The sequence below is a fragment of the Athene cunicularia genome (genome assembly GCF_003259725.1).
Source record: "Athene cunicularia isolate RWA chromosome 1 unlocalized genomic scaffold, athCun1 chr1_part1, whole genome shotgun sequence".
Taxonomy (NCBI): domain Eukaryota; kingdom Metazoa; phylum Chordata; class Aves; order Strigiformes; family Strigidae; genus Athene; species Athene cunicularia.
Genome location: NW_020799091.1, coordinates 124,245,954 through 124,273,521, shown reverse-complemented (window position 1 = coordinate 124,273,521; position 27,568 = coordinate 124,245,954). Strand labels below are relative to the sequence as shown.

The 27,568-nt window shown below is 48.4% G+C and overlaps 1 protein-coding gene across 1 annotated transcript in view; it reads left to right on the top strand.

Moving 5' to 3' along the window:
- The window catches only part of CASQ2 (calsequestrin 2), a 36,230-nt gene that overhangs the window by 2,145 nt on the left and 6,517 nt on the right, over nucleotides 1-27,568 (top strand). The window contains exons 2-9 of the mRNA XM_026856709.1: nucleotides 12,875-12,959; nucleotides 14,419-14,519; nucleotides 16,704-16,815; nucleotides 18,250-18,323; nucleotides 18,786-18,916; nucleotides 24,064-24,109; nucleotides 26,600-26,654; nucleotides 27,257-27,357. Coding sequence (XP_026712510.1) covers nucleotides 12,875-12,959; nucleotides 14,419-14,519; nucleotides 16,704-16,815; nucleotides 18,250-18,323; nucleotides 18,786-18,916; nucleotides 24,064-24,109; nucleotides 26,600-26,654; nucleotides 27,257-27,357 — 705 coding nt within the window. The remainder of the gene's footprint in view (nucleotides 1-12,874; nucleotides 12,960-14,418; nucleotides 14,520-16,703; nucleotides 16,816-18,249; nucleotides 18,324-18,785; nucleotides 18,917-24,063; nucleotides 24,110-26,599; nucleotides 26,655-27,256; nucleotides 27,358-27,568) is intronic.

The following is a 27,568-nucleotide window of genomic DNA, read 5'->3' as shown; positions in this document are numbered from 1 at the left end:
TGGACTGGGAACTGCAGCAGCAGCAATCTGGCAGCCCGAGCACAGGAGCAATCTGCAGACTGAGCACTCCTTTGCCTCTGTCACCCAAGGGAATCAGATGGGGAGAGGGTCTTAGAAGGCAACAGAGAAGACAGGCTGTCTCTTACCCTGCATAGGACACAGCCCAGCAAGGTACTCCCAGTTTCTGTACTAACTCGTGAAAGGAGTGGGCAAACCAGGTTGTAATCTGCTCCCTCTTGTGACAGCATTCACCTCCCTCACCTCAAACCATAACACGTTGTGCCGTGGGGGTCACTCTTAACATCCCCTGCCAGAGCTCATCCAGCTGTGGGACTTCACCACATGTTCACCAGGACAGGGAGAAGGAAAGAAATGTCTGCAGTGGCTCCACGGCTGAGGTGTGGAGCCATTCACCCGGGAGATGAACTGCCTGGGAGCAGTCTCCCTGGAGGCAGTCAGCAGCTGAACCCAGCTCTCTTGTAATTTGAGCAAATACTCGGAGGAGTGAGCTGCTGGGTAAGCACAGGAGCAGTGACAGAGCCTCTCCTTCCAGCCAAACCTGGGAAAGTTCACTCAGGAAAGCTTCATGTATCTAATTTCAGTAGAAGGTTCAGGGCTCTGAGTGCTGAAGGTCCTTTTACGCCTGAAATAAATTACCCAAAAGGCAAACACTCCAGCCAGCTTGGGGGGTTCCTGGAGTAGGGTGCTGCCTGTGGTAAGATGCTTTTCTGGAGCACCCTCATGTTTTTCCATCTTACTGTCCTGAGAATTCACCTGCTGAATCACAAGATGTGCTGCTTCCACAGCCTGGAAAACATGTCCTTAGCCGTACAATTGGCACTGCTCTCCATCATTAGGAATAACAAGGAGACTTCATCCAAAACAGAGGCAGGTGTGGAGCTAAGCAAAGGTTTGAGCTGGGTGGTTAAGGGTTGTTCCATCCTACTGCCTGATGAACATGAATGTGTGTGCACATGGGAAGGAATGGATTTAATGGATGTCAGGTCCAGAAAACCCCCCGACGAATCTACCCTTTCTGTTTCATCCACACGTACCTTACAAGAAATTTATAATTCCTTATTATTCCAAGAAAAGGAGAGATCGAGTGCCCAGGTTTCTGCAAATTTACCAGGAAAAACTTGGAGATATGTCCAGGTAGTATAATAGATGGATTGGCATGTTACTGAAGCAAGCAAAAATCCCAGCAGTACAAACCAGTTCCTTCTTGACCCCAGATCCAGCCAACAGTTCAGGCTTCAGCACGTGAAAAAAATCCACAGCTACAAAGCACCCAAAAAGGGCAAGATGGGTGTAGACAAACTCTCCTGTGACCCAGGAATAAATTGTCCCTTGACCATGAGCACGGCTTCCTTGAAATCTGTAGCTCATGGTCAGTAACAAGCTCTGACTGGGCCTTCCCCCACAAGTGAGGAACCCCTGAGGCTCTCTGTTACCTGGGTCCTTTGGAGTCTAGCAGGTGTTGGCTCACATGGCAACATTTTCTTCTTTCAGGGCACTTCAGTCCTTGCTCTTCGTAAAATTTACATTAACTTTATTATGTTAACAGCCCTACCTCTGGAAAATTTGGCCAATAGCTAGGAAAATGATTAGGGGAAGCAGCTGACAAACAGACCTGGGGGGAGACAGAAGAGAATCAGAGAGGTCTCATATCCTTAGGAAATCAAGCTGAAAACCTGACAGCACATGAGGAAAGTTAAGCACATATTTAAGGAGTTTACCAAACCATAACTATGAATAGCAGCCTGAGGAGAAAGATATAATAGGAAAAATTTTCTTCTTGGGACAAAAGCCCAGTGTGGAGGACTGACTGGAGCTGTCAAACACACCAGCTATCACCAGAAAAGGGATGCCATAGTTACGCTAATACTACAGTGGGAGAGCACACAGGGCCTTCAGCTCCCTGCACCCAGGCATGCTGGGAACTGCCACCAGATTGCCTCCCAACCCAGGTTCCCTTTCCAGTTTAGAAAGGGAATAAAGGTGAAGACTGTCATGGAGCAACCCTGACAGCTCCTGCCAACTGCACTGCTGGGTGCTACCTGGGGAGGGACAAGGTGTGGGGACAACTCCTCTGCGAGCAACAGCAGCTTCTTTGGGCCATCCTTTGTGCATGACAATCGCTCCAAGGACGGCAGTGGTCAGGATGGGAAAGCTGGGGGCTGTTGGCTTAGCCTGTCAGGAAAACAGTCAAAGCAAGGATTGGAGATGCAGCTGCCTACTGTTTTCTCACTAGGGTGGAAAAGGGTTGGGGAAGGATTGTTATAAGACAACCCAGGGCAGAGACAGCATGAGCACAGGCTATTTCACAGCTCTGGCTCTTCACCTTTGCTTGCCTTTCTCCTATGACTCTGCTCTGCACCACTGACTACTGAAAAGCACCTGCAGCTTGAGTGGGGGAAAGCATCTGTACGGGGCAGTGCAGAGGCTGAGCCCAGCAGTCCTGGAGCTATCAGCAATTGCTCCTACTCTGGGTGATGTTTACAAGAGCCCTGCATGCCCTGTGAGCTGAGAACAGTGAAGAAACAGATGAAACAGCCAGGCATAATTCTTCACAATAAGTATTTAACAGACAAGTAAGAAAAGAAAAGCTAGTTGTCCTAAAAGGTCTCAGCTTTAATGAATAAGGGGCGAAAGAGGAACAGACCAAAGCAGTGAAGCTGTGAAATATCTGTTCTGCTTTCCTTCCCCTCTGTAACCCCTGTACTTTTTTCCTGTCTTATACCACCACTTCTTAGACCTTCTTCCCTCTCCCTCTCATCTCTGTATCTCCTAAATACTGGGTAGTTTCCAGTGGGCCAGCCCCTGTCTCCAGGAATCATGTAGCAAGAATAATGAGCAGTGGGGTTAGGGGCTTTCCTTTTGCACTTGAGAAGCTCTCTCCAGCAGCTGAGGTTGTCTCACTCCCATGGCAGGCTGCCTGCAAGGCAAACCATAGTCTCCATTACCATCTCCTCTGCTGAAACTCGCTCAGTCCTGGCTCCCCTGTCATTCTTAGCTCTGTGCATGTGTAATATCCTTAAAAAAAAAAAAAAAAAAAAAAAAAAAAAAAAAAAAAAGAGGTTCATCAAGCCCAGATATTTTAGGGCCTTCAAGGCAGCAGTACCTCTGGGCTGAGAATTCATGGAGAGCTGCCCTAGCACAAACCAGTCTGATTACAGATAAAAGAAGAGGGACATGGTACTCCCCTTTCCAGATCAGGTCTAGGATCACCCTGGCCTCTAGCAATAAATGGCAGAACAAAGTGAAACTCCTTAATCTTAATTGCCCAATTAATATAAGGGAAAATTTCTCATACATACCTGGGAATATGAGTCCATGAGATTACAGAATCACAGAATCATCTCGGTTGGAAAAGACCTTGAAGATCCTCCAGTCGAACCATTAACCTCACACTGACCGTTCCCAACTCCACCAGATCCCTCAGCGCTGGGTCAGCCCTATGTCAACCCCATTACGTCTACATTGCATGAGATCCTCCCAGTGCCCAACCACAGTTAGTAGCTACCTGTGGTGGGAGATGGAAAGAGATTTTGAAACCAGTAAAAGGCGAGGGTTAAACTGGGTGTAAGGTCTACCTCCAGTTCACTTCAGTGCAAGGATTTATTTTCAAGTGTTAAAACTACTGCAGCTTCCAGCACAGGATGGAAAAACTGGTGCAAGATCAGCTGATTTGGGGGCAGTTCCACCCACATGGTCTTGAAATCTCTTCAGAGCAGATGGTTCCCATGAGAGTTCAGAACCATGTAATATATAGCAAGAAGTCCTTCTCTGCTTCTGACATAACACAGAAAAAAGGTTTATAAGTTTAGGTCTGTGTAGTTTAGCCCAGGAATTCATAGGAACCAGGACATGCGATTCTAGTTTATCCCCATCTCTAAGTAGAGTATAAATATAAATATAAAACATAAAATATAAAAATAAATATAAAAATAAATACTAAACCAAAACCAAAACTAAAACTAAAACTAAAACTAAAACTAAATATAAATATAAATATAAATATAAATATAAATATAAATATAAATATAAATATAAATATAAATATAAATATAAATATAAATATAAATATAAATATAAATATAAACCCAACACTTTCCTTTAAGCTCCCTTCTCTCTTCGTTTCACAGACGCAGATTTCGGTCTTTTTCTTTGAAAACGGACATGTTCATGAGACAGAGTCTTAATACAGTTTCCCGGGCTGGGTAGACACGTTATACAAGACATGTTCACTGAATGTCACAGAACCTGTCAGGTCTCTGGGTCCCTACAGAACAAGTCCTCAAGGTGAGAGACAAGGCACACCTGGCTGGATAGGTACGTGCAGAAGCCTACAGTGCAAGTCCCTTGTAAGAAAAGAGGTGGTTTGGTTTCCATGGCTACTAAAGCAGTGGCTTCCACTACAGATAAGTTAATGCATAAATAAGGAAGGAAGGGAAAGAAAGGAAAAACTGTGCACTGATTACTTTGCCCTTTGAGACCATGTAAGTAGGTCTCAATTCATCAATGGCCAGCAGAGCACTGATTTTTAGCAGTAGCACCTAGGAGGATTTCACTCACTGACATGCCAGTCACAAAAACAAGTTACAGAGAGCTCCTCATTTCGCAGATGGGCACATCAACATCCAGGGACAGGTGTGTGATTTTGTCTTTCTATGTAACTGTGGCAGAAACAATTTCCAGGGCTGATTTGCCTGTTATTGCCCAGTTTCTTTCTCTGAAATCCCTCTGCCAGTTCCCAGCAGTGAGTTTAGACTGGCTGCATGAGCAGCATCTAGCATAAGGTCTTGCTTTCGATGCCATGCTGCTCTTTGAAAGGCAACTTTCTGAGGTGCTGAAGTATGACTGGAGAAAGGTCTGCTGACAGCCGATCTCAGAGCAGAGATTAACTGTAATCCCAGGATCTAAAGAAAATCAAGCTGGTTTCATCCAGAGACCCAACCAACTTTTATGCAGATGTCACCCGGAGACATGGTAGACCCCTGTGAGCTTGACACAGTGCAAGGCCAAGTCTGCTTAGGCTTTGCAGGCTTTCTTGGCCCTGAAGTGAGGAGGTCTTCTCCCTGTCCAGCTGTTGTCAACAATCTCTGTAGGTGCCATGCAAGACTTTAAGCCTCGCAGAAACTCCTTCTGTGTCACTCTTCCTTTTGGAAATGCAGTTAGGGAAAAACATTGAAAAACCCATCCTCTTAGGTCTTGGCCATCCTGCCACACTAGTCAGCTTCCCAAAAAAGTGTCAGAAAGGGTTCCCAGTGCCTTCCTGCTGGGCTGGTTCCCAGGAGGCAGAGTCTCACTCTTGTATAAGGAGGTGCCTTTGCCCCATCCTGAGTGGGTGGCCTCAAAAGGACTAGATTGAGCTCACACTCGCCTACTCAGTGGACACGTGAGGTATTTATAGTTATCATGTCACCTTCTCCGCCCCGTACCTTGACATTTCTCAGGAGCCTGCCAGTGGGCTGGGGCAGCTGTTGCTCCATGAGGCAGACAGGGTATGGTGGGCATCACCATGCTCACCCACTGTGACTTTACTCCAGAGCTTGGCCTGCCAGTGCCCTTGATCTAAAAGCAAACTAATCAAAGCCTGTGACTGCTCTTCCTTCATTCCTGAGCTTCTTTTGTGGGGAGAATGGAAAGGGGATACGATAATTCCCTTTAAACACCCAAGAGGGAGGAGAGCTATTTAAGCATAAAGCCTAAGGACAAATGGGTTATGAATACACCAAGTCTGAAAACTAGGAAGTCCCTAATCACCAGAGGAGGAAGACGTCAAGGGGAGAACAGCCCAGTGAGTTTTAAATGGACATTGACAAGATTGTGATAGAGATTGAATGACATGGTCCCACATTTGATGACCAAAGATGTCCTTTTGCAACCTCTGTCCCTAAATAACAGGCACCCAGGCAAGGAACCCACAGCCTAGGAAAGAAGTGACTTAGCAAGGTCCAAGTTCTCCTTTTTTATTTTCTTTTGCACATTGGGATTTGCCTACATACAGGAGACAAAACCTTGCCCAAGGAAATAGAACGAGCAGCGACAGCAAAGAACTCAATTCCTGGGGGGAGATGCAGAGCAGGCGTTCGCCCCTCCCCGCCTCAGTGCCCCGGGATGGCCAGCGCTCCCTCCTAAGCAGTGCTGATGGTGCTCATTCCTCTCTGGCATAGCTCTGGCGAAGGCCAGCTGCCGTACATGATATGTCCTTTTTCTGGGAACCCTGTCCGGCCCTGGCAGGAGACGGACTGCTGTCAGCTAGTGGATCTGTGACACCTCAAACCCTGCGCAAAGGGGGCTGTGTATTTTTAAAGATTTCCTCAGTTATTTCTCTCTGCTCACTCCTTGGGTAAAAGGCCTTTCTTGTCTCAAGGAATCCTCCATTCCCCTATGGCCCACCCTCGCTTACCCTTCTCATGGATGCAGGGTGGGATCTCCCAGCTCTCGCCTGCAACATCCTGGACTCTCCGGGGTTTCAGAGCCACTGGCTCACACCCACTTGGTCAGAAACTCAACAAATGTGGCTTGTCCTGGGAGCTGGAGGCGTAGGAATGGCATGGGCAATGGTCTGGGGAGGTGAACAGGCTGAATATCAAGCATGCTTCCCTCCTCCAGCACCCACTGAAAGGACCCAGCTTGTGCGCTGCATGGGCTTCATGGCAGCATCCAGTCTTCAGTTTCAAAGCAGCCTCTCTACGGCCAAAAAGACAACAAGGCAGCGATGGCCTCACTTTTGTGAAGGACAGCCCGCATATTGTGCCTCTGGTCTCTGTTTTGTTGAAGGGGAGCTTAGCAGGGTGGCCCCGGGCACCGTCCCAGACCCCAGAGCCTGGGTCAGCACATGCACGCATGCACACACGGGCTGTCCTCGCCGTGCAAGCTGCCCAGCTGAGTCGGCAAAACATCTGTGATACGATGCCAGCAAGGACTGGCCAGGAGCAAGCGGCAGGTGGCCCCAGCACCCATGGGTGCTAGGTAGCATGGGCATCAGCCGCGGTTAACTCACGGCTGGGGAGGGAGGCCATGCTTTGGCTTACAGCTTGCTAAAATTAGGGATGCCCGGTGCAGATAAAAATACAGCCCTAAGTATGCAAAACCTTTAGGGAGGCCGCCAAAGAGCACATCGTATGCCTGAGCGGGCTGAGTGGCTGCATGGCAATTGAAGCCCCCGGGAGACGTTCTTGGAGTGTTACCTGTGAAAGGCACCTCCATGGGAGTGACCTTTGGGTGTTCCATATTTGGGGACTTGCCTTTTAGTCCGAGGAGCAGAAATCCCCTGGGAGGGCAGGTTCAGCCATAAACAGTCTCTCCAGGCAGCTCAGGTGGTAGAAAAGGGCAGGAAGGTAAGACAAACATGCTCTCCCATGGGCACCGCTGCCAGCAGTGTGGCTTCTCTAGTGGCAGCTACTCAGAAGGCTTCTGCCCCATTCTCTGATCACCACGAGACTTCAGGACCTCTAATTCACCAACCTGAATTATGCAACAACCTGAGATGTTACTGGTGGGGTATGCAAGGGGATGCTACAGGAGACAGCACAGAATTAAGAAGGGAGACATATCCCCCTTTGCTCTCCAACAAACTGCCCACCAGCTGAAACAACAGAGAAGCCATCCGTAAAGGCATGAGTCCTTCATAAGGATTCAAAGCTTTTAGGGAAATACCCTAGACTTTTGCCATGTCCTCCTGCTGTTTCTAAAAATACAAACAGAATCACGAATCATCTAGGTTGGAAAAGACCTTAAAAATCCTCCAGTCCAACCATTAACCTCACACTGACTGTTCCCAACTTCACCAGATCCCTCAGCGCTGGGTCAACCCGACTCTTCAACCCCTCCAGGGATGGGGACTCCCCCCCTGCCCTGGGCAGCCCATTCCAACGCCCAACAACCCCTTCTGCAAAGAAATACTTCCTAAGAGCCAGTCTGACCCTGCCCTGGTACAGCTTGAGGCCATCACCTCTTGTCCTATCACTTGTTCCTTGGTTCAAGAGACTCATCCCCCCTCTCTGCACCCTCCTTTCAGGGAGCTGTAGAGGTCGATGAGGTCTCCCCTCAGGCTTCTCTTCTCCAGACTAAACCCCCCCAGTTCCCTCAGCCGCTCCCCATCAGACCTGTGCTCCAGACCCTGCACCAGCTCCGTTGCCCTTCTCTGGACACGCTCGAGTCACTCAATGGCCTTTTTGGAGTGAGAGGCCAATCTAACATTTTGGGATGTAAAATTATCATTATTACATCAAACAGGTTCTGACCATCAGCATAAACTTCATCTTTAAAGAGAGTAGGAGAGAAACAGCAGAGAAGTATAGCTTGCTTGAGGGATGTTCCCTCATCATCATCTCCTGTTGCTCTTCTCCTTGAATTGCTTGAGTTTTGTTCTTCCACTGTTGCCAGCTGGGGAAACAGAAAGCTCCCCATTCTTAAGAGAAGTTTACTCATGATGGTTCTCACAGAGCTCCAGATGTCCCCAGCACCCTGCCTCCCAGCCTAAGCAACTGGGGAAGATGAGCCTTACTGTCTGTAGGAGCTCTGGGCAGGTGCTAGAGAAGAAAATCCAGGCCAGAAAGCCATAACGTCACTCCACAATGAAAACTGACCATGCTAGGATACCCACCCCTCCCGCTCCTATTTGTAACCCTCTCTGCTGGATTTTGTCTCCATTTAGCAGCAAAACTGACACCAAATGCAAGGTTTGGCATAGTCAGTGATGTCTGCAGCTGGAATAGGAGTGTGGTGAGGCAGCCGTTGACACTTCTGCTGCTCTGTAACCTAGGATTTCAGAATGACCCCGTGGGACTTCTTAAGTCTCCCCAGAGCTTCCAAGCATCACACCTAGGTTCAGATAGGTGTAGTAGGTGTGAAGCTAAGATGGTATGGCACGCAGTTTTTTCCATCCCCATTATTCAGGTTGCCTGTAACTGTTGACACCATCCAAGACGAGATGGTGCTTGCTTACTCGGTGTTATTTAAGCTTCTCTTTGGGCTGGCACCTCTCACACATCCCAGAGGGCCAAGCCTACCTCACACTTACTCAAATGCAATTACAGCTATTAAGGGGAGTGGGAGGAAGGAGGAGTGCTCCCAAACTACAGCTCCTTTTCCCAAGACTACACAGGACACAGCTTGTGATCCTGTGTGGCTAGAAAGTGTGCCTTGTAAAGCCTTCATGCACATGAAAGGAAGGCTGCAAAAACTTGACCCCATGAGCTTACAAGCTACTGGGATGATCTTTGCTCATGCTCTCAGGCAGCTCTGTCTGCCCAAAGCTCTGGCTATACCTCAGGGACTGCATGACCAGTAGGTCCAGTTCTTTCAGGGCAGTTTCTCCCCTCCATCTCCCCATGCAGCTGTTGAAGCTAAATTATTCACTATAGAGGGTGACACAAAGGCAAGGGCTCTGGCTGGCCAAAACTTCAAGAGATATGAATTTAAAGGGAGGAGGAGGGGAAGCAGGAGGGGCTGTGTTCTTACATTACAGCCACCTCTGTCTCAAGGTCCCGAGCCAAGAGGACTGTGAAGATTAGAAACATTATCTGCATTCAAATCCCACTAGCATTATGGAATCAGAAAATACTGTAAGGGGATATATAAATGCATGATACTGTAATGAGCAGGGGGCAACCAGCCAAGCTGCTGTGCCTCTGACATACTCTATATTTTGCTGCCTTATGGGGTTTAAATGTAGCTGTGGGAATACGTCCTCACCTATGCACTGGTCAGACCCACCTGCTGCAGGGGAAAACAGGGAAAGCAAGGGCAGGAGCAACGCCTACCCCTGAAAAAGCCACCATAGGTACTGACACCCTGCAAAGGTCTCCTGCCTCCAGACCCTGCCACGATGGAAACAGCTCCTGGGCCTCTCATGTTGCCTGAAGATTTCCCTGGTGCAAGAGCCCAGTGCTCAGTGGATGGGCACAGGCTGTACCGCTCACCTCATTATCTCATTAGCATGGAAGTCCCAGCGAAGGAGGCAGGCTGCCCGCTTAGCTCCCAGCTCCGTCCCCTCAGTACACACGCCTTCTCCGATATACACACACTGTTGCACAGCTCTCGGGATGAGCCTTTTCAGAGGAACATCTCCAAACACTGGTACCCAGGGTACATACACCTCTCTAGACGCGGTCACACACCAGCAGGCACACCTCCAGCATTATTGTAGCTTTTTTGCCTCCCAAGCCCTAATGAAGTGGACACTCCCACAGTCTCTCACAAAGAGGCTTTAATCCCATCACCCCCATTTTCTTGATATGTTTACTCTTTCCCAGCAAGCTCCCATGCTCACAGCTACATGGCTGCACCCACACCCCTCCGAAGAGCTACCTCGAGTATGCTGCATGCTGACATACGTTACTCCTGATCAATGCCTCTTTTGCAAACATCCCTGCTCACGCCCAACCACTTGTCTGTAGCAGGCGTTGTAGCTTTTATGCACATTTCTGAGCTCATTCAAACACCCCCAAGAAACCCTAACCATCTCCTGTGTGCAGGAGACAAGAACTATTGGGCTTAAACTGCCTTGACTTTGTCTGGCACATGGCTAACATAGCTGTAAGTAGCTAGGTCAAGCATGGACTGGACATGACTGAAATGTCTTCTTCCCTCGGGCTTTCTGTGTTTTACCTCTGGTCACAGTGCAGCCAGAGCCTCAAGCATTGACTTTGAGGAACCTCTGGCTGTTCTACACAACTACCAACAAGTGGGGACATGCTGAGAATGTCCCCAAAAGCTGATGAGCCTACAGGCTCCATCCCTTTGTCCAGTAAAGGCAGATCCCCATAATGTGGGACTGAAAACAGCTGCTTCTCATCTCTACCCACTTACAGATATCTAGGGAGCTCAGAAGAGGTGTCCACCTCTCCCTGCATTATTGGGTACCAGCTGCTCTCACGTGCTCTAATGTGGATGGCCACAGCCTGAGCCAGGAGATGGGATGCCAAACTAGTCAGAGCAGTGTTCAAATGCCTTATCAATGGATGTGCAAACACGGACCAGTGCTCTGCCCTGTTCAGGCAGTATCCATTGTAAGCACAAGCCCTGAACATGCTGCTTCACCTTTATTTCAAAGCACTGGCAGAGCGCAAGGAGAGAGCAGCGAGACTGCCTGTTTCCTTCATAAAATGAGCACCCCTTTTGCCTCACGTGGTGGCATTTCCCCCTAAAGACAACAGGCCAGGTATCTGCAGGGGGATCATGGTTGCAGTGATGCTGTGGTGGTTGGTGGTCCTTCTGGAGAGCTTTGTGACAGGCCTGGGGACATGTATTTGGTGGAACGGACAAGACAGCCACATTCTCCATCGCTCTGCTTGGCCCAAGCAAGGTCTCTGAGCCCTGCTCAACAAGGTGCCCACTGCTGTCCCCCAGGATTTTGGTGAAGGGCTGGGCACTGCCAGCATGGGGGGCTGGCTGGCCACATAACACCCCGGGAGCACGGGCATGGGGGCTGCCTCATGGTTTTTGCTTCTCAATGCCTTTAATCACCGCTTGCTCTCGCAGCGGCCGGGTGCAGGCGAAGGCTATTTATAACAGGGGAGCCAAGGGGCCGTGCAGCCGTGGGGGCAGGGCTGCTAGGTGACATTCAAACAGGCTTTGAGGCTGGGGGAGGGTGCAAAAATGGGTCCTGGGGGAGGGTGTTCCTCATAAATCAGCCTGCCGTCTCTCTGGCCACGGCTTTTCTTCTGCCCCCCTCCAGCCTCCCACTGCCAAGCACAGGCAGCTGTGCCCTAGTAGGGACATTCCTGTCCCAGAGGCCCCCTGCCCCTTATCCCCATTGGCCCCCCACCATCTGGCAGGGTTGGGACAGGGGACAGTGAGAAGATCATCAGCATCAGAGGCATTTGTGGAGCAGGGAGGGAGAGAGAGGAGGAGAGGGGTCTTACAGCTCCTTGGTGGTCTCAGAGCTTCATTACTGCCTTTTAGGGTCTCTGGTGTGCTTATGGTGGGGCTAAGTCAGTCATCTATCTAGTGGTAATGGGGCTCATTTCCCGGGGCCACTGCATCACTGCGGAGCCCATCTGGAATTCACAGGGTCTCACATGGGGCCAGTCCCACCACGGGGCTCTTACAGAACGTCTCTCCTTTCATCACATATCTATTTTCACAAAACAGGCAGGAACTTGATCTCTTCAAGAGGCCCCTTCATCAAAAATTGTGGGAACAGGAATCAGTGGTTTTCCAAAGCTATGAGGAAGCAAACGTGAGTGTGGCTGGGATTAGACTTGTTTGTTTAGGAAAAAGACGGGACGAGGAACTGCCAGTTGACTGAAGCCCAGACAGGAGACATGACAAAGCATTTCGCAGGAGAAGGGGCCGCTTTTGCAAAGCCAGGAGTCCCTCTGCTTTATTTTGCTGGGAGTCTGCTTTGGCCACCCCATGACATGTATGAAAAAAAACATGATGCTGCGGTGCCCTGCGTCCCCTCCAGTTTGCAGTCACTGCTGCCTGGCACCAAGCACTTTGAGAGTTAAGATGTCCATGGTGCCTACATGTCATGCTCCCCCACAGGAGGCCACCGAAATGCAACAGAGGAGACAGATTTTGTGTCAGTGGCACTTTTTCCCAGCCATGCCTACTGCTTTGGTGTCCCCGATGCGGTCAGGAGCCCTCTCCCGATGCCTGAGTGTCAAACAGCAGTTAACAGCACGTGGTATCACCAGCAAACTTGGTGCTGCGACACAGTGGGAAGAAACCCAACCCTTGTGACCTCCAGGCAGCGTTATCTCAGCAGGGAGGCAGCATCCTACCCATTGGTACTGTCCGAAAGCAGAATATGGGTCACTTGTGTCTGTCGTGCCACACTAGCAGGGCAGGATGCCCTTTAGCTACCCTCTGGTGTTAATGTCACTAACATTAGGCTCTCTTGTTCCTCCCACAGCTGGCAGCTCAGGTCCTGGAGCCCAGGAGCATTGGCTTCGGGATGGTTGACTCCAAGAAGGATGCCAAACTTGCCAAAAAGTTAGGTGAGTCCCATGTCTGATATCTCCGGAATATCTTGGAGAGAGTGTGGGAGTGATGGCCAACAGCCAGCACCACTGAGGACAGCCAAATCCTTGTCATTGGGATGGGGAAGGTGATGGTGACAGTTGCACACTGACCACCTGCCCACCTCAACATAGGCAGGATCAACTAGGGATGGGGGGGCAAGGATGAGTGAGATGAGCTGACATCCTTCCAGCAAAAAATCTTCCTCGCTGAGAGTGTCAAAACAAAACCAAACCAAGTGAAAAATAAAGCAAATTCTCTTCACAGTGATAACAGGGTAGAAGCTCACAGCTTGCTGGGCAGAAACTGTAACTAGGTGCCATGGGGTCACTCCACATTCTTCCTAGACAGAGACAGGACTGGCACAGCAGCACAGAACCAAAACCTACAGGGCAATCACATAGGCCCCCAAATGTCACCAGCTCCATGGCAGGGTGACCCCTGGCCACTAATGGGGGAGCCGCAGCCTTGCAGTGGTTTGGCAACCAGGTGCCAACCCTTCTCTCTTCTCCCCAGAGCAGAAGAGGAAACCTGCTGTAAAGGTGAAAGCATTCACCCCTGGAAACAGCTGCCTTCCAGGGGCTGGCAATCCTTCCATATTTTAGCCCACAAAGCAATATGGCCCATAAATACAACAGCACAAAAATATACCACTAGGCTTAAGGTCAGAGACTAAGTATACCAGACTCTATACCAGACTGTAATTTTCTTTCCTAAATTAGAGGCTGTATGTGTTGGTGGAAGCTAACCTAAAGCTGAGAGCTTCTGCTTTTCCAAAACCAAACAAAATACCGACTGCCTTGGCCTGAGGTACCCTACCATCACGCATTGCAGGAGCTCAGTGCTACTGATTTTGGAGCCTCCACAGAGATTCTATGGCACTCAGTACTCAGTCCAGTGATATACCATTCAAATCTGCCAGCCTGCCATCTGCAGCATCTTTACCATAGGTTTCTAACCCTTTTGCCAAGGGTCAGAGAGGCTGAATCTTGCTTTGACTTTCAGGTCACTGTTTATATTCACATAGTTCAACCCTTTCCAGGCAAAAGAGCACAACCCGCATCAAAACGTATTTTCCATCTTGTGACAGGTTGTCAAAATTTAGGATGTCAGTTAGAGCCCAGTATTATTTACAGCAAGATAGATAGCCAAGCTAAACCAAGTTCCTGGTACAGAATTTTTCCAGCTGAGGCTAAACTCTGACCTGGATGAAAAGTTCAACATTTGGGAAGGAGCTAGCACAAATTTTGGCTGAGGTCTCTCCCTCGTGCTGCGAAACATCAGTCACGAGATTGTTTCTAACTGGACAGAGTTAGAAAACAGAGAGTTGGCAATTGTGTTTTCCCAGGAGTCATTGCTAGATTAATAAGCAAGATACTCTGTAGCAAAAAAGCTTTTAGTGATGTGTTGACCACATTGTTTCCTGTCTCCTTTCAGGCTTGGTTGAAGAGGGAAGTCTCTATGTCTTTAAGGAGGAGCGGTTGATTGAATTTGATGGGGAACTGTCCACAGATGTCTTGGTGGAATTCCTCTTGGATGTAAGCACAGATAAGCTCAGAGATAGATAAAGCATCTCCAAGAAGACATTGAAAGTACTCACTTTGCTAAAAACCACAGGTTTATCTTTATTTGAAATTCCATCCCTGTTTGCTGGTAGAGATGACATTTGCCAGCTTCCCAAATACTGTGAATTCCTAGGAAAGCTGGTAGCCTTATAATGCCATCAATCATTTATAGTTTAAAGATGTTCTGCTCTTTTTCCCGTTTATGGAGTATTTGATTGGAAGCAAGCAGCGGTCCCACATAACTAACTGCTAGTCACCCATCTCAGTTAGCAAGATGGTGTGCAAACACTTTGCCATTCACAAAACCAATCACTCTCTTGTTTTTGTTTTTTTAAAAAAGAAGAGTTATTTAAAAAATACATCCAAGAAGTAGCATTCTCATAAAACAACTAAAATGAACTTGATTCATTGAAAAAGGTACACACTGCAAACTATTTCCCCATTTCTAGATAGAACTGCACAAATAATGTAGTGTACTACTGCCTCTTCAGTGAACTTTCCAAACTGCGCTGCCATGAGTTAGAGAAGATCAAGGTCCTAGGACTTAGTGCTCGCGGGTCATGTTGTGTATAGGCACAACTACCTACTCACCTCTGTGCCTAAATCCAAAAGAGATGCTGACTCCCTTGTTGATGTGTCTCACTTCTCTTTACATTTTAACTCTAGGAGAGGCAACAGCCCCCCCCCAAAAAAAAAAGAAAGGTCTTTGCTTTGTAGTGAAAACATTTTGCAGTAGCTTGGCTTTCCTTTGAAATGAGTCTCCCTTTATGAGCAGCCGTGCAATAATGCAGATAAGGGAGGTAAGGAGAGCAGCAGAGCTGGCAGGGTTTGTTTCCCAGGGTGGCAGGTTGCCTAAAGGGTCATCTGCAGGGCAGGAGTGCTGGTGGGGGGAAGCATGGCCAGGGAAGAGGAAGAGCTCCCTCGGACCTTAGCTTGCCTACGGCCATATCTGTGTGGTTGCGTGCATCAGGAACGCCAAAGCACACGTGATTGGCTTCAGGGACAGAAACGGGCATCTGTCCCATGCAAGAGGGCCACCAAGAGGGCAGGACTTTGCTTGACCCTGGCAGCAGTGGGATCCCCGGTTCCAGTGGCTCAAGCCACTGTGGCAGCAGCGAGCTGCCCATGCTGCTGCGGACACAGCAGAGGCACAGATGCTGGAGCATCCCTCGCAAGGGGTGTGGTGTAAGGTGCTTTGTGAGGTTTTGCTTGCTGTGCTTTGTGGTGTGCCGCTGAAAAATCATGTTCTGCGAACAAAGAGAGCAAGGATTTCTGTTTGCGTGTTTTCCATCAGGAGGGAAAATACCCAGCAAAGCAGGGAAATAAAACCAAACATAGCTGTGGTACCTCGACAGCCTGATCTCAAAGGAAAATAATCCCAGAGGTTCTCTGCTCCTCTGTAGGCTGTACAATGGTCTGCCTGCATTATTTTTCCCTAGTGAAACCACACCTAATTTACACCAATATTGCTGGGTAAAATAACCAGTCTGAATCTTTTCACCAGCAGTGGCTAGTTAAGAAAACAGAAAAAAAAAGGCTGAAGCAGCAGATAGGTCTTCCAACTTCCTTATCAATACTGTGAGGTGTCTGCCACAGCCAAAGCATGGGTTTAACCCATTCTGCATAGGGGAATCAGCCAGGAAAATCCATATCCAGACTTTCTACTGCTCCAAAACTCCAATTTTCCACCCTCTAGTGTGCCAGGTTTAATGTTTTCCAAAAGCAAGTTCATTGTGATGACCTCTCCCAGCAAATGACTCTTGAAAACAAATATATCCATTATTCACAGAAGCTCACAGTCCCAAAACCTGTCCCGTTCAACTGCTCTGCTTTTTTCTCAGCCTTGCCAACACCAGCTGCAATTGCTACCCCTTACCTCTCACCACAGTAGATCGATCCTTCAGCATCCATTTGGGTTAGCCAGAGCTCTCTCCACTTCCTTCTTGATGCTTCAACCTATGCAGTGAACACCTACCTCTGAAGGTGACCTGCATCTCTCAGTTCCTCACATTAAGGCAGAGAGAACTAAGTAGGGTTTCCAGCAGCAGAGAAATTGGGTGACCTCTTTCTCCCCACTTAGGCTGCTAGTGACACACTCTGCCAGGCATAGGTTGGTGCTGCAAATCATTGCGTTATCAAATACATTTGTCATGGCAGCTGCTAGAAGACCCTGTGGAGATCATAAACAACAAGCTGGAGCTTCAGGCCTTTGACCAAATCGACGAGGAAATCAAACTCATCGGCTACTTCAAAGGAGAAGACTCTGAACGTAAGATTAATGCGTTCCTCACGGGGCTTGGAGCCTGGCTGGGGGCTCTGGGGGCCGGGCACGGGTTCTTCTGCATGAATATTAAGGATGTTTAGGGGTATATGGCAGGCTGTGACAGTGCCAAAGTTACTGGAGGATGAGGTGGGGTTGCAGGCAAGTTTCTGCTCTTGCTACACATGAGCCCATTCCTACACCACCAGCAGTGACCCTTCTACAAAGTGTCTGCTGGCAAAAGAAAGGGGTGACAATCCAGGGGCTCCTGAAGCAAAGTAAATCTACCTCACCTGAAGGCAGCTGAGGTTACAGTTACACTGAGTGAGCACCTAAAAGGAGGAAAGCTTCCTCTTTTATGAGAAGTGAGCCCAAAAGGTCAAAGAAAGAGGGAGGAAGGCGAAGGGAAAGAGGGGGGCACACATTAAATACTAACTTGGCAAACACAGCAATAAGCAGGACACCTTAGGGCAGCCTGGAAAAGGCACTGACCTGTTTCTCCTGGCTGAACCCCAAGACCGAGATAAAGCTGGTCTCATGCTCCATGAGGGATGTGCAACTCAGGGACCATTCCAGGCAAAACCATCAGCTTTCACAAGTGTTGAGACCCCCTCACCTGAGACTCTCCCTGGCAGTCTCCTCTGCCAGCCCCGAGCACTCCCCCCGCTCTCTGGGCGGTGCTGGCAGTCTGCGCCCCATGCTTGAAGGGCTTTAGCAAAAAGACAAGTATTCTTACCTGAATGAGCAACGTATCACCAGGTCTGCTGCACAGCAACAGCCCATCCACCTCTCCCTTCTTTTCCTCACCTGCTCAAAACGGGCTGCAGGGCAGCTCAGGCAGGGCTGTGCCCCTAATGCTGTTCAGTAATAAGTATTTTGAAGAAAGGTGGGAAATACCTGTTGTAAAGAGCTGCTGCCAGGCCGAGAGCATCCTTCCTGACCCCAGCTGAGGACCTCATACCAGTAACAGTAAAAACATACCTTGCTCCTGCCCCTCCTCCTGCAGCAGGAGGGGGTGCCTAATCACGCTTGGTGACTGTTTAGGGAATGACAGCAATCATTAACGCTGGAACAACTCCCTGTATTCCCAGGCTGAAATACTGCTTGTGCAAGGGGGGCAGCTGCAAACACCCTTATCAACAGACTGGAGTTTTAACCCCTGGGCCTGCTTCCCAGGGCTGCTGATTCCAGCCCCAGTTTGGTGTGGTGTGCTGGGATCTGTAGTTTTCCTGAGCACTGTGGGGCTGCACAACCACTGTCCTGTTCACTTTGCATGAAATGGTCCTTGTTTGTGAACCCTGAAAGGGTGGAAGAAGTAGAGTGCCATCATCTGATGTATTTTGCAGTAATTTGTATTTGTTCTTTCCTGGTGCCTTCTGTGCTGATCAGAGCATGGCCAGATGTCTGTGAAATCTTTTCTTCATCCTCCTTTTCTCCTTCCAGATTACAAGGCATTTGAAGAAGCTGCTGAACACTTCCAGCCATACATTAAGTTCTTTGCCACTTTTGACAAAGGGGTAAGCATCCATGGACCTCAGTGGAAGCTCACAGACTCTACCACCTGTTTTCCAGAATCTCACGATGTTCCCAGATTTAATATCTGGCTCCAGCTTCTCATTTTCAGTGTTCATGTAATTTATGGTGTCTGCATTTGGATTTGGCCCTGTCACAAGATAAAAGTCCATTTCTGCAGCGTGGAGGCAGGTCCTGATCTGGGTTTGGAAACCAGCCCTGTTATGTTTGTGGGACCTGACACTGGCCTTGCTCTGTCCCAGTGCTTGAGGCCAGTAGTGTAGAGAGCATCGGTGGGGTTTTTTTAACTGAGGAAAGATCCATTCATATTTTGTTGGCCACCCCTAAGAGTGCATGCTCTGAGAGAGAGCAAGCACCTTGACCTTAGCTCTGCTACCAGGAGAGACTCTGGGTAGGCAAAGAGTCACGTCAGGTTCCCTCACCTCTGACTATCTGCACTGCAACAGGTTGCCAAGAAGCTAGGTCTGAAAATGAACGAGGTGGACTTCTATGAGCCATTTATGGATGAGCCTGTTCACATCCCCGATAAACCTTACACAGAAGAGGAGCTGGTTGAATTTGTGAAGGAGCACAAAAGGTATGTAGCATACAGGACACTCCTGGACATGGGTAGTTGTTAAAGGTGTCTGTCATCACAGGCTTACCCTTCCAGGGCATCCCTCTCAGAAAAAATCAGGATGACAACCATCTTTTGGCAATTTGCTGGCCCAGGTTTGAGATTGTGGCTGGTCTTTTCCTACTTCTAGAGGTGCAAGTATCTGTGCTGCAATCAGAGCCCACCACCACGGGGCTGTGAAGACACAGCTTCCCTCCTCCTCCTGCCTGGTTAATCCTCCCTCAAAGAGCAGGGAGGCTTGTAGACAGTGGAGACCAGAAACGGTGCCCTACTTGCCCATGCTTTTAATTTAGGTCTGTACAGAAGATGATCTTCTCCAAGGCCTCTCAAGCCAAATCCAAATTCTGTCCAATCCCCTCCTTCCCTGAAACAACTTCACTGAAGGGTGTATCCCTCTCCTCATGTCACAGAATCACAGAATCATCTCAGTTGGAAAGGACCTTGAAGATCCTCCAGTCCAACCATTAACCTCACACTGACCGTTCTCAACTCCACCAGATCCCTCAGCGCTGGGTCAACCCGACTCTTCAACCCCTCCAGGGATGGGGACTCCCCCCCTGCCCTGGGCAGCCCATTCCAACGCCCAACAACCCCTTCTGCAAAGGAATACTTCCTAAGAGCCAGTCTGACCCTGCCCTGGTGCAGCTTGAGGCCATTCCCTCTTGGCCTGGCGCTAGTTCCTTGGCTCAAGAGACTCATCCCCCCTCTCTGCACCCTCCTTTCAGGGAGCTGTAGAGGGCGATGAGGTCTCCCCTCAGCCTCCTCTTCTCCAGACTAACCCCCCCCAGTTCCCTCAGCCGCTCCTTGTAGGACATGTGCATGTCAGGTATGTCTGTAGGCAGGCTCTGAGCTCAGACCAAGCTCGGAGGAACCATGATGGACTAAGAGGGTCCTGATGACCAGAGGAACAGAGAGGAAGCCACTGCTGTTATGGCTGTGATGGGCCTCACGTGGCAAAGGTGCTGAGCAGCTACAGTGTTCAGTCAACTCAGCAGTAGCTGTGGATGCCCCATGCTTTTTGTGATCAGGTTTATTGCACATTTGTTTAGGGACTCAGCTATCAACAGTCTGGAAATGACTGGAAAGGCTGATCCACTTTTAAATACAAGGGCACAGCTACCTATGAGGTGTGCATTTTTACACCCTTAAAAATAGGCGCTGTATTTTTACACCCTTAAAAATACAGCTCAGGATAGTCACACAGGCTATCTGCTGCTCCTGCAACAGCATTTCCCAGCAGACATTCAAGGGACTAGAAGAGTTAAGGAAAGCAGAGCCATCAGTATGGTTAGGGGACCCCAAACTGGGCTGAGCTGGAGGTTTGTGGTCACACACACACACAGGGTTTAGAGACGGGAGATCATCTTTGGAATCTGTCAGTCACCAGACTTGGAAACAGATCTCTGTTTTTTCTGAAATATGAAGGGGTCCTCTGTCTCCCATGTACTCAAAGGTCACTTTTGCTGACCTCCTGGACATCATGACCTCAGTCCTGCCCATTTTTTTTTTTTTCCCCAAGCTCTTTCAGTCAAGCAGCAGCAGCATCAGAAGGCTGATTAAACACAGTCAGCTAAATGCTAGCCTAATAAGGCAAGCTCTCCACCACCACCAAATTGTGGTGGAAAGCCCCCAGGTCTTACATATTTCAAGATGCTATGTGGTGCTTGGTAGGAGCAAGGGGGTGGGCCATGTATTTTGCAAGTGCCAAGGCTCAGAAGGGAATTAAAAGGAGACTCATGGAATGGGATGCCTGAAATCCCAAACCTGACACAGTGCTGCCATGGCAGGGAAAAAAACCTGAGATGACAGTGATATGTCCCCGCAGTTGATGCTGAGTCTCTCAGAGCAGAAGTGCTTCTTCCTGCCTTGTAAAGGACCTAAAGCCAAAGGCTGGAAGTGGAATTAGACACATAGACGATCACACTTGTAGAGAAACACAAAGTGACCTCAGCAGCTGTCAGGTTCCCTGTGGACAAGTCCGCAGGATCTTCTCCCCTGCAGGAAGGTGTAGAGGACCACCCACCCCCTCTCCCTCACACAACAGACTTTCTTACCTCACCCCAGCCTGCAGGCATGAGCTATCCCTCCGCTGAGGTGCAAAGCCCCACTGCCACTTCTCCATCCCCCAGAAGGATCCCCATCACATCACTGGGGAAAGCTCCCAATGCTCAGCAGTACCCAGGCTCTTTGGCACACTTTAAAAAGACCTTTCAAAAAGGGTTCCCTGCTGCTCTACCCAGGCGGGTTTCATCACCTCTTCCTCTACCCCTGCACAGAAATTCTGATTTGGTGAGCTGTCCTGCAGCCTCAAGACAGCTGAAGCCGGAGCCCAGGAGGAATCTGTACGCAGCCTCAGGGCTGACGTTTCCCTGGGCAGCTGCATACGGTGGTGGGAAAGTTCATCTTCTCCCAGGCTGGTGAGGAATCCAGTGTTCAGAAGGATGGGGTGACTTGTCCGAGGCTGCATGGCAGATGGGTGTCCGGCTCAGGATGGTGGCGAGGCGCCGTGACTTCGATGTCTCAGCCCAGATTTCACTTTCAGTTGCACAGATACAAATTAAATGGTAGTTTCTCTGCCTGCAGCAAGAGGCCTCTGGGTTTAGGTCTGTTTTGCATGCAGAATGCTGGGGCTGGACACCACCCACCCCTTCACCCCCTAGTTGTAGCAAAGTAAGGGGCTGAATTCTGCTCCCTCTTACTCATATAAGCCACGCTTACTCCACTCCCTCCAGCATAGAGAAGTAACCACAACAAATCTCGAGTAACTCCGAAGCAATCAGTACACGTGGGTGGGATCAAACCTTTCCCACCGAGTTTCCTTTCTCCAAGAGCTTCCCCCAGAGAACGGCATGGGAAAGTCTCTTGAAAACCAGGTGCAACCCATAAATCCCTAATATTCATTCACCTGATACAATCTCCGGTTTCTGACAATCAGCAATGAGGAGACAAGCTGGGTCAAAAAATGTATCCCTGATCTTATGCTTAGTGGCTATTTCTTCAGTTTCTACAGTCATTTGCCTCACTTCTATTTTGATGCTGAACACACTCAGCTGTAATGAGTTCAGCAGCTGAATTGTGCATTGCATCACAAAAGCATTTGTGTTTGTTCAGTTTGTACATGCTACTTAATAATTCTGCTGTGTGCCTGGTAGCTCTTATAGAGGAACAATGACTAGGCATTATCCGTTGCACTTCTATTTCTTTTACTATTCCCGATTTTTCAGACCCGCTGCCAAATCCCTCTTCAGTTACCTCTTTTACAAGATACACTCTTACCTATTTAATCTCCACCAAACAGAGGTCACTCCATACCTTCATTCACCACTGCCATGTTTCCATGTCCCTTTTTCAGTCATTCCATACAATTTCTGTGATAGGATGACCAGAACCACACATACATTCACTGTGGAGGTGCATAGTGTAGCTGTCCACTGCCATAATGGTAGGATGTGTTTTATTCTTTAGTCATTTCCCTACTGTTTGGAACCTTCTTTTTGCCTTTTGCCTTTAGAGCTGATGCTTTCTCCATTTGTGATACCTGGGCCCCTTTCCTGAGAGACAATAATAAATTAATAATAATTTAGAACCCATTGTTGCACCTGCATAATCAGAGTTGTTTTTCTACCTATCATGCAGACACTCAAGTCTCAGGAGATCCCTCCATATCTCCTCATAGTCAGGCCTGTGTTGGTTGTCAAAGAATTGGATTTGATAAGCAAACACTGCCATATTCCTATTTCCCATCTTTTTCAGATTATGTGAGAATATGTTATGCATATGTTCACATCAAAGTAGATGCTATGAATCTTAATTGGTTAATTCCCTCTGTAGCAAAACCTGACCATTTACCTCCACCCTTCATCTCCCAACAGCATTAATCCACACGAAGACCCCCTCCTCTGATCTAACTGCAACTCAGTTTCTCTGAGAGCCCTTAGCAAGGGACCTTGTCCGATGGTCCTCTGAAGGAAGCTCACTGACCATCATACTTTTCCCTACTTGTTGACTTGCTCTGGGAACTCCAGCTGATCTGTGACCATGACTTTCTTCTCAAAGGCCATGCATCTCTTGTTCTGTCACGTCATATTCCTTCAAATGTCTGTTAACTCTACTTTTGCTGGTAGCACTGTGTCCATAAGGAAGTTGCCCTTCCAGATCTGTGACTCCCCAGGTCCTTTAGGAACCTCTAAAAAATGCTCCTTGTTTTCACTGCTCTGGTAGCAAGGCAAACCAGGTTACACATCTTTACCGATGCCACCTGGTTCTGGCAACATGCTGCTACTCCCTTTGCCAATCTGTTCTAGGACCTCATTGACTGACACGTCTCTTTGCAACAGCTCCTGGAGCTGGTCAGACAGGTGGAGCCTCCCTGAACGCATGATGCCAGAGCGAGCAGAGGTGCAAAGCATTACTTGTGCTTGTCTGCTATGGCCTTGTGTTCCTTGGATGCCCCTTTAGCACCCCAGTCACCTCTCAGCCTGACAGGCTCTCTCACAGGTTTCCTGCTATGGATGTGGCTGAAAAGATTTCCATTCATTTTTATCGTCCTTTATGAACTACCTGTCAAAAAAATTTGCTTTGACCAGTCTTGTGGTTTACATTTTATTGCCAGTGGTTATTAGGATCTGAATTTTCTTCCCAGAGGTTATTCTTTCATTTTTGCTTCAGCAGAGTTTGGAAGGATTTTTGTGGTGGAATTATGCTTGGTAAAACCAGAAGAAAAGGGGAACAAAGCCCATTAGGAATGTCACAGGGACTGCAAGACAGAAGTGAATGGGTCACCTCATGCTCTCAACGCGGACAGAACAATCTGCCATGTGTGGGACTAATTCACCAGCACATTCCAGCACAGAGAGGCATCTCATTGTCCCAAGCAAAAATAGCAGCTGCAGTGAGTCCAGTGGGGGAAAGGGCAGGGTTTTATCATCATAAATAAAAGCACAAGCCAACTTATTGTGCCCCCATGCTTGCATTCATATATGGTGGCCGACAGTACTGACTCAAGACACCAACCAAAAGTGCCACAGTGACCTTTTCCATGACACCATCAGCGTCATGTGTGACGGTGCTGGACGCGTCCTCAGTGAGCGTTTCTCTCTTCCTTTCAGGGCCACTTTGCGGAAGCTGCGCCCAGAGGACATGTTTGAGACATGGGTAAGCACGTGTGGGTGGGAAGCCTCGCTTCCCCTGCTAGCTTCCAACAAGAAACTGCTGCTCAAGACCTCCAGCCGCTGGCTGGGCAAAACTTTATTTTTCCTGCCTCACAAAGCTTCTTTCCCTCCTCTGGGAAGATGGGAAAGCCTCAGTTGCGATACCCAGTGCCTGGGTTCAAACAGTGTGCTCAAATGCTTTGCTCAACAGGGGTGGATGGCTGAGCTGGGTCCCGTTTGCTCCACAGAGGGAACAGGGAAAGCTAACCAAGCTTGCCAGGCAGGTGTTGAGCCTCTGTAGCAGCTGTGATAGGAACACTATCATCTCGTCTAATGGCTGTCACTGCTGATGGTGGGGTGATTTCAGTGGTCCGCTCGCTGGGTGAGCTACGGAGATCGTACTGAACAGATGACTCATAGAAATTGTACCAGAGCAGTTGTACAATTCAAAATGTACAATTGTACAGTTCAAAATGCAAGCGAGGGAGGGTAGTTCAGTTAATTATATAGATTACGGAGCAAATCGTGCAATGGTTGCACTTCTCATGGTGTGAACAAGCTGGAAGTCAGCAATTGTGACAAACTAACCAGCATTTTGGCATTGATCACACAGATCTTGGTCTGCAAGGGTGGGGAAGAGGGGAAGGGTGAAAAGAAGGAAAAAAACATGTATAGCAAATTATCTCTCTGCTTTGAATGAGTACGATGTTAATAGCCAGGTAGGGACCTTCAAGTGTCAGTTGAATGCTGAAACCAAAGCTGAACAGGTGCTTTACAGACCCTAAGGAAGATGCAGTCATTCCTCCAGAAAGCTCGGCACATTTGTAACAGCATTCAGTTGCCTCCTTGCTTGGTGGTGTAACATGAAACGCTGCAGGACTCAGAAGCACCAAAAGCCTTGGGAGTCTTTAATACAACAAGGCGAGAAGTAATAAAACTGAACCAGGAGTTATGAGGCACTTAGGCATGATAGCTTTTCATTTTGTTTTGAAATACGGATTCTGTACAGAAGATAGCTTCCTACATCCACTGAAGCCCCTTGAAGTTTTTTCATGGGGCTTCAGTGGGGCAAAAATTTCACATGCAGTGGTTTTGTTTTCATACTGAACATATTCTAAATAACCCCAGGAAAAGTGTGGATTCTCAGCAGTTGGATGTTTTCTTTACCAGCAGCCTGGGAATACAGAGCTTGCCTCTGCTATAAACAGGGAACTTGTACCTACAGGAGACAACAGGCTGGATTTTGATCTCACTGCAAATTCAAAACATCCTCGATGCCTTCACTGGAGTTACTCCAGTCTGGTTTGCTGCCTTGGAGGTCAGAATAGAGCTATATTATATACCTATATATAAAATTATATATTGCATATATATATATATATATATATATATATATATAAAATTTTGCTGTCTGACAATTCTGCTGGCAAATACAGAAAAAAAGCAACAGTGTAGATTTTGCCAGCTGTAAGTGGTCTGAATCCCAAGTAAATCTTTCTAGAATGCCCCAGTGAAAACATATTCCCTGAAGATGCCAGCAAAGGCCCAGCATCCGCTATTGTTTTTAAAGATAATGTTTTCCACTTAATCTTTCAGGGTTTTTTTTTCCTTTCAGTTTTTGATGGTGGCTTTGTCACCTCTGGGCTCAGAAGGGAAAAGAAATTAGCATTTAGATGGGAATTTTTTCGTGCATTAAAACCAATTGAAATGGAAACCAGGACCGGCAGCAGGTGAGGAAGGCGAATCTGATCTGTGGGATAATTCAGAGATGACATTCATAGCAGATGGATGATGAACCGGCTGGCAGATCCATTGGCCTTTGCCAATATCATTACCCATTACTCACGTGTCTCATGGAGAAAAGCAGTCCACCAGGACATCATTTCTGTCCTCCACTCCTTGGAGTCCTGAAATGAGCCTTTCATGCAATTCCCGTGATTGCTCACAGAGACCCTCACCTACAGCAGAGACCCTCCACCTCCCAAAAGTGGCCCAAGGGAGCCACATCACTTCTCATATTGTGAGGAAACCTCCTTTGCTGGCTCCGAAGGAGCACATGTAGGGGCTGAGCATGGTGGCAGATATTTGTTTCCCCTCAAACCATCTGGCAGCTGCAAATTTATGAGGGTAGGTGGACTCAGCCATGGAGGGTGAGCCCATATTCCCATGCTAGAGAGCCCTTGACATTCTCTGCAGGCAAAGTTTTGCCCCAGACTGTCAGAAGCTTCCTCGCCTTTGCCATCATGACGCCCACCTCATTTTTTGCTGAAGGGTTTTAGCAACACTACTCAAACTACCTGCTTCAGCACCTAATACCTCCACAACTCAGTCTCACCTCAGCTCCCAGCTCTGGTGTCTCGGTGGGGCTCCAGCCAAGCCTTCCTTTGCAATCACTGTGCTTGTTTGAAGGCACCCCACCACTCCTTGTCTCCAGCAACCACCCAGACTTTGTCCTCCATTCCCGGCCCATTAATAATAGCTTTGTTGTTTCCAGGAGGATGACATGGAGGGAATCCACATTGTGGCCTTTGCTGAAGAAGACGACCCAGGTAGGAGGCCACCATTTCCTTGTGTGATTCTCTGTCACTCAAGAAAGCATAGTTTCATGTGCTTTGGTTGCATTGTGGAGCCCAGCACCCTGTCTGGGATGGGGAGCTGGGATTCTTCTGGGTGTACTAGCCAGGATGCAAATTCTGGATTTAAATGGATGTATGGCTGGGGGAAAAAAAAAAAAAAAAAAACTCTGTGTCTATCTTGCTGCATGGCTCTGGGAAAGTGCTGAGGGATGGGTGTGTGATGGGTATGTGGGAAACCCGTGGGCATCAGGTCCTGAAAAGTCATGGCGTTGGTACTTCTTCAGCATGCTGAAAAGCTTTGGCCTCTCAGGGCTCAGTTCTTCCCTTGCCACAATAAAATAGTGACATTGTTCCACTCCATGGAAGGATTACAAGACTTAATTCATGTGTAACTAATTTCAGTACCCAGGGAGGATGCTCAAAATTAAAAGCCTTATTATCAGAGAAAGATCTGGGAGACAGCATTTTAATGAGAGCTATAAACAACTCCTGTGTGCACAGCGGGGTGAGGGAAGTTGAAAACCCCACAAGCGAAAATTGTCTGCGTGTTTGCAGCAGTTCGTGTATCGTTTCAGATGGTTTTGAGTTCCTGGAAATCCTGAAGCAGGTTGCTAGGGACAACACTGATAATCCTGACCTGAGCATTGTCTGGATTGACCCCGATGACTTTCCTCTGGTGAGTGGCAGGGGCTCCTTGCCTTTCTTGGTTTAATACATGAATGGTGGTGGGGGTGTGGGGTGTGCACGAGCGCAGGAATAGCCCAGGGGAATTTGGGACAGGGAAGGACATGAAACCAGACCGTGGTCGATCCCTGAGAGCTGCTCATTTGTGTCTGTCTCCCATGAAGGTGGTGACCTGGGAACATTTCCAGAGTCAGCCCTTTCCT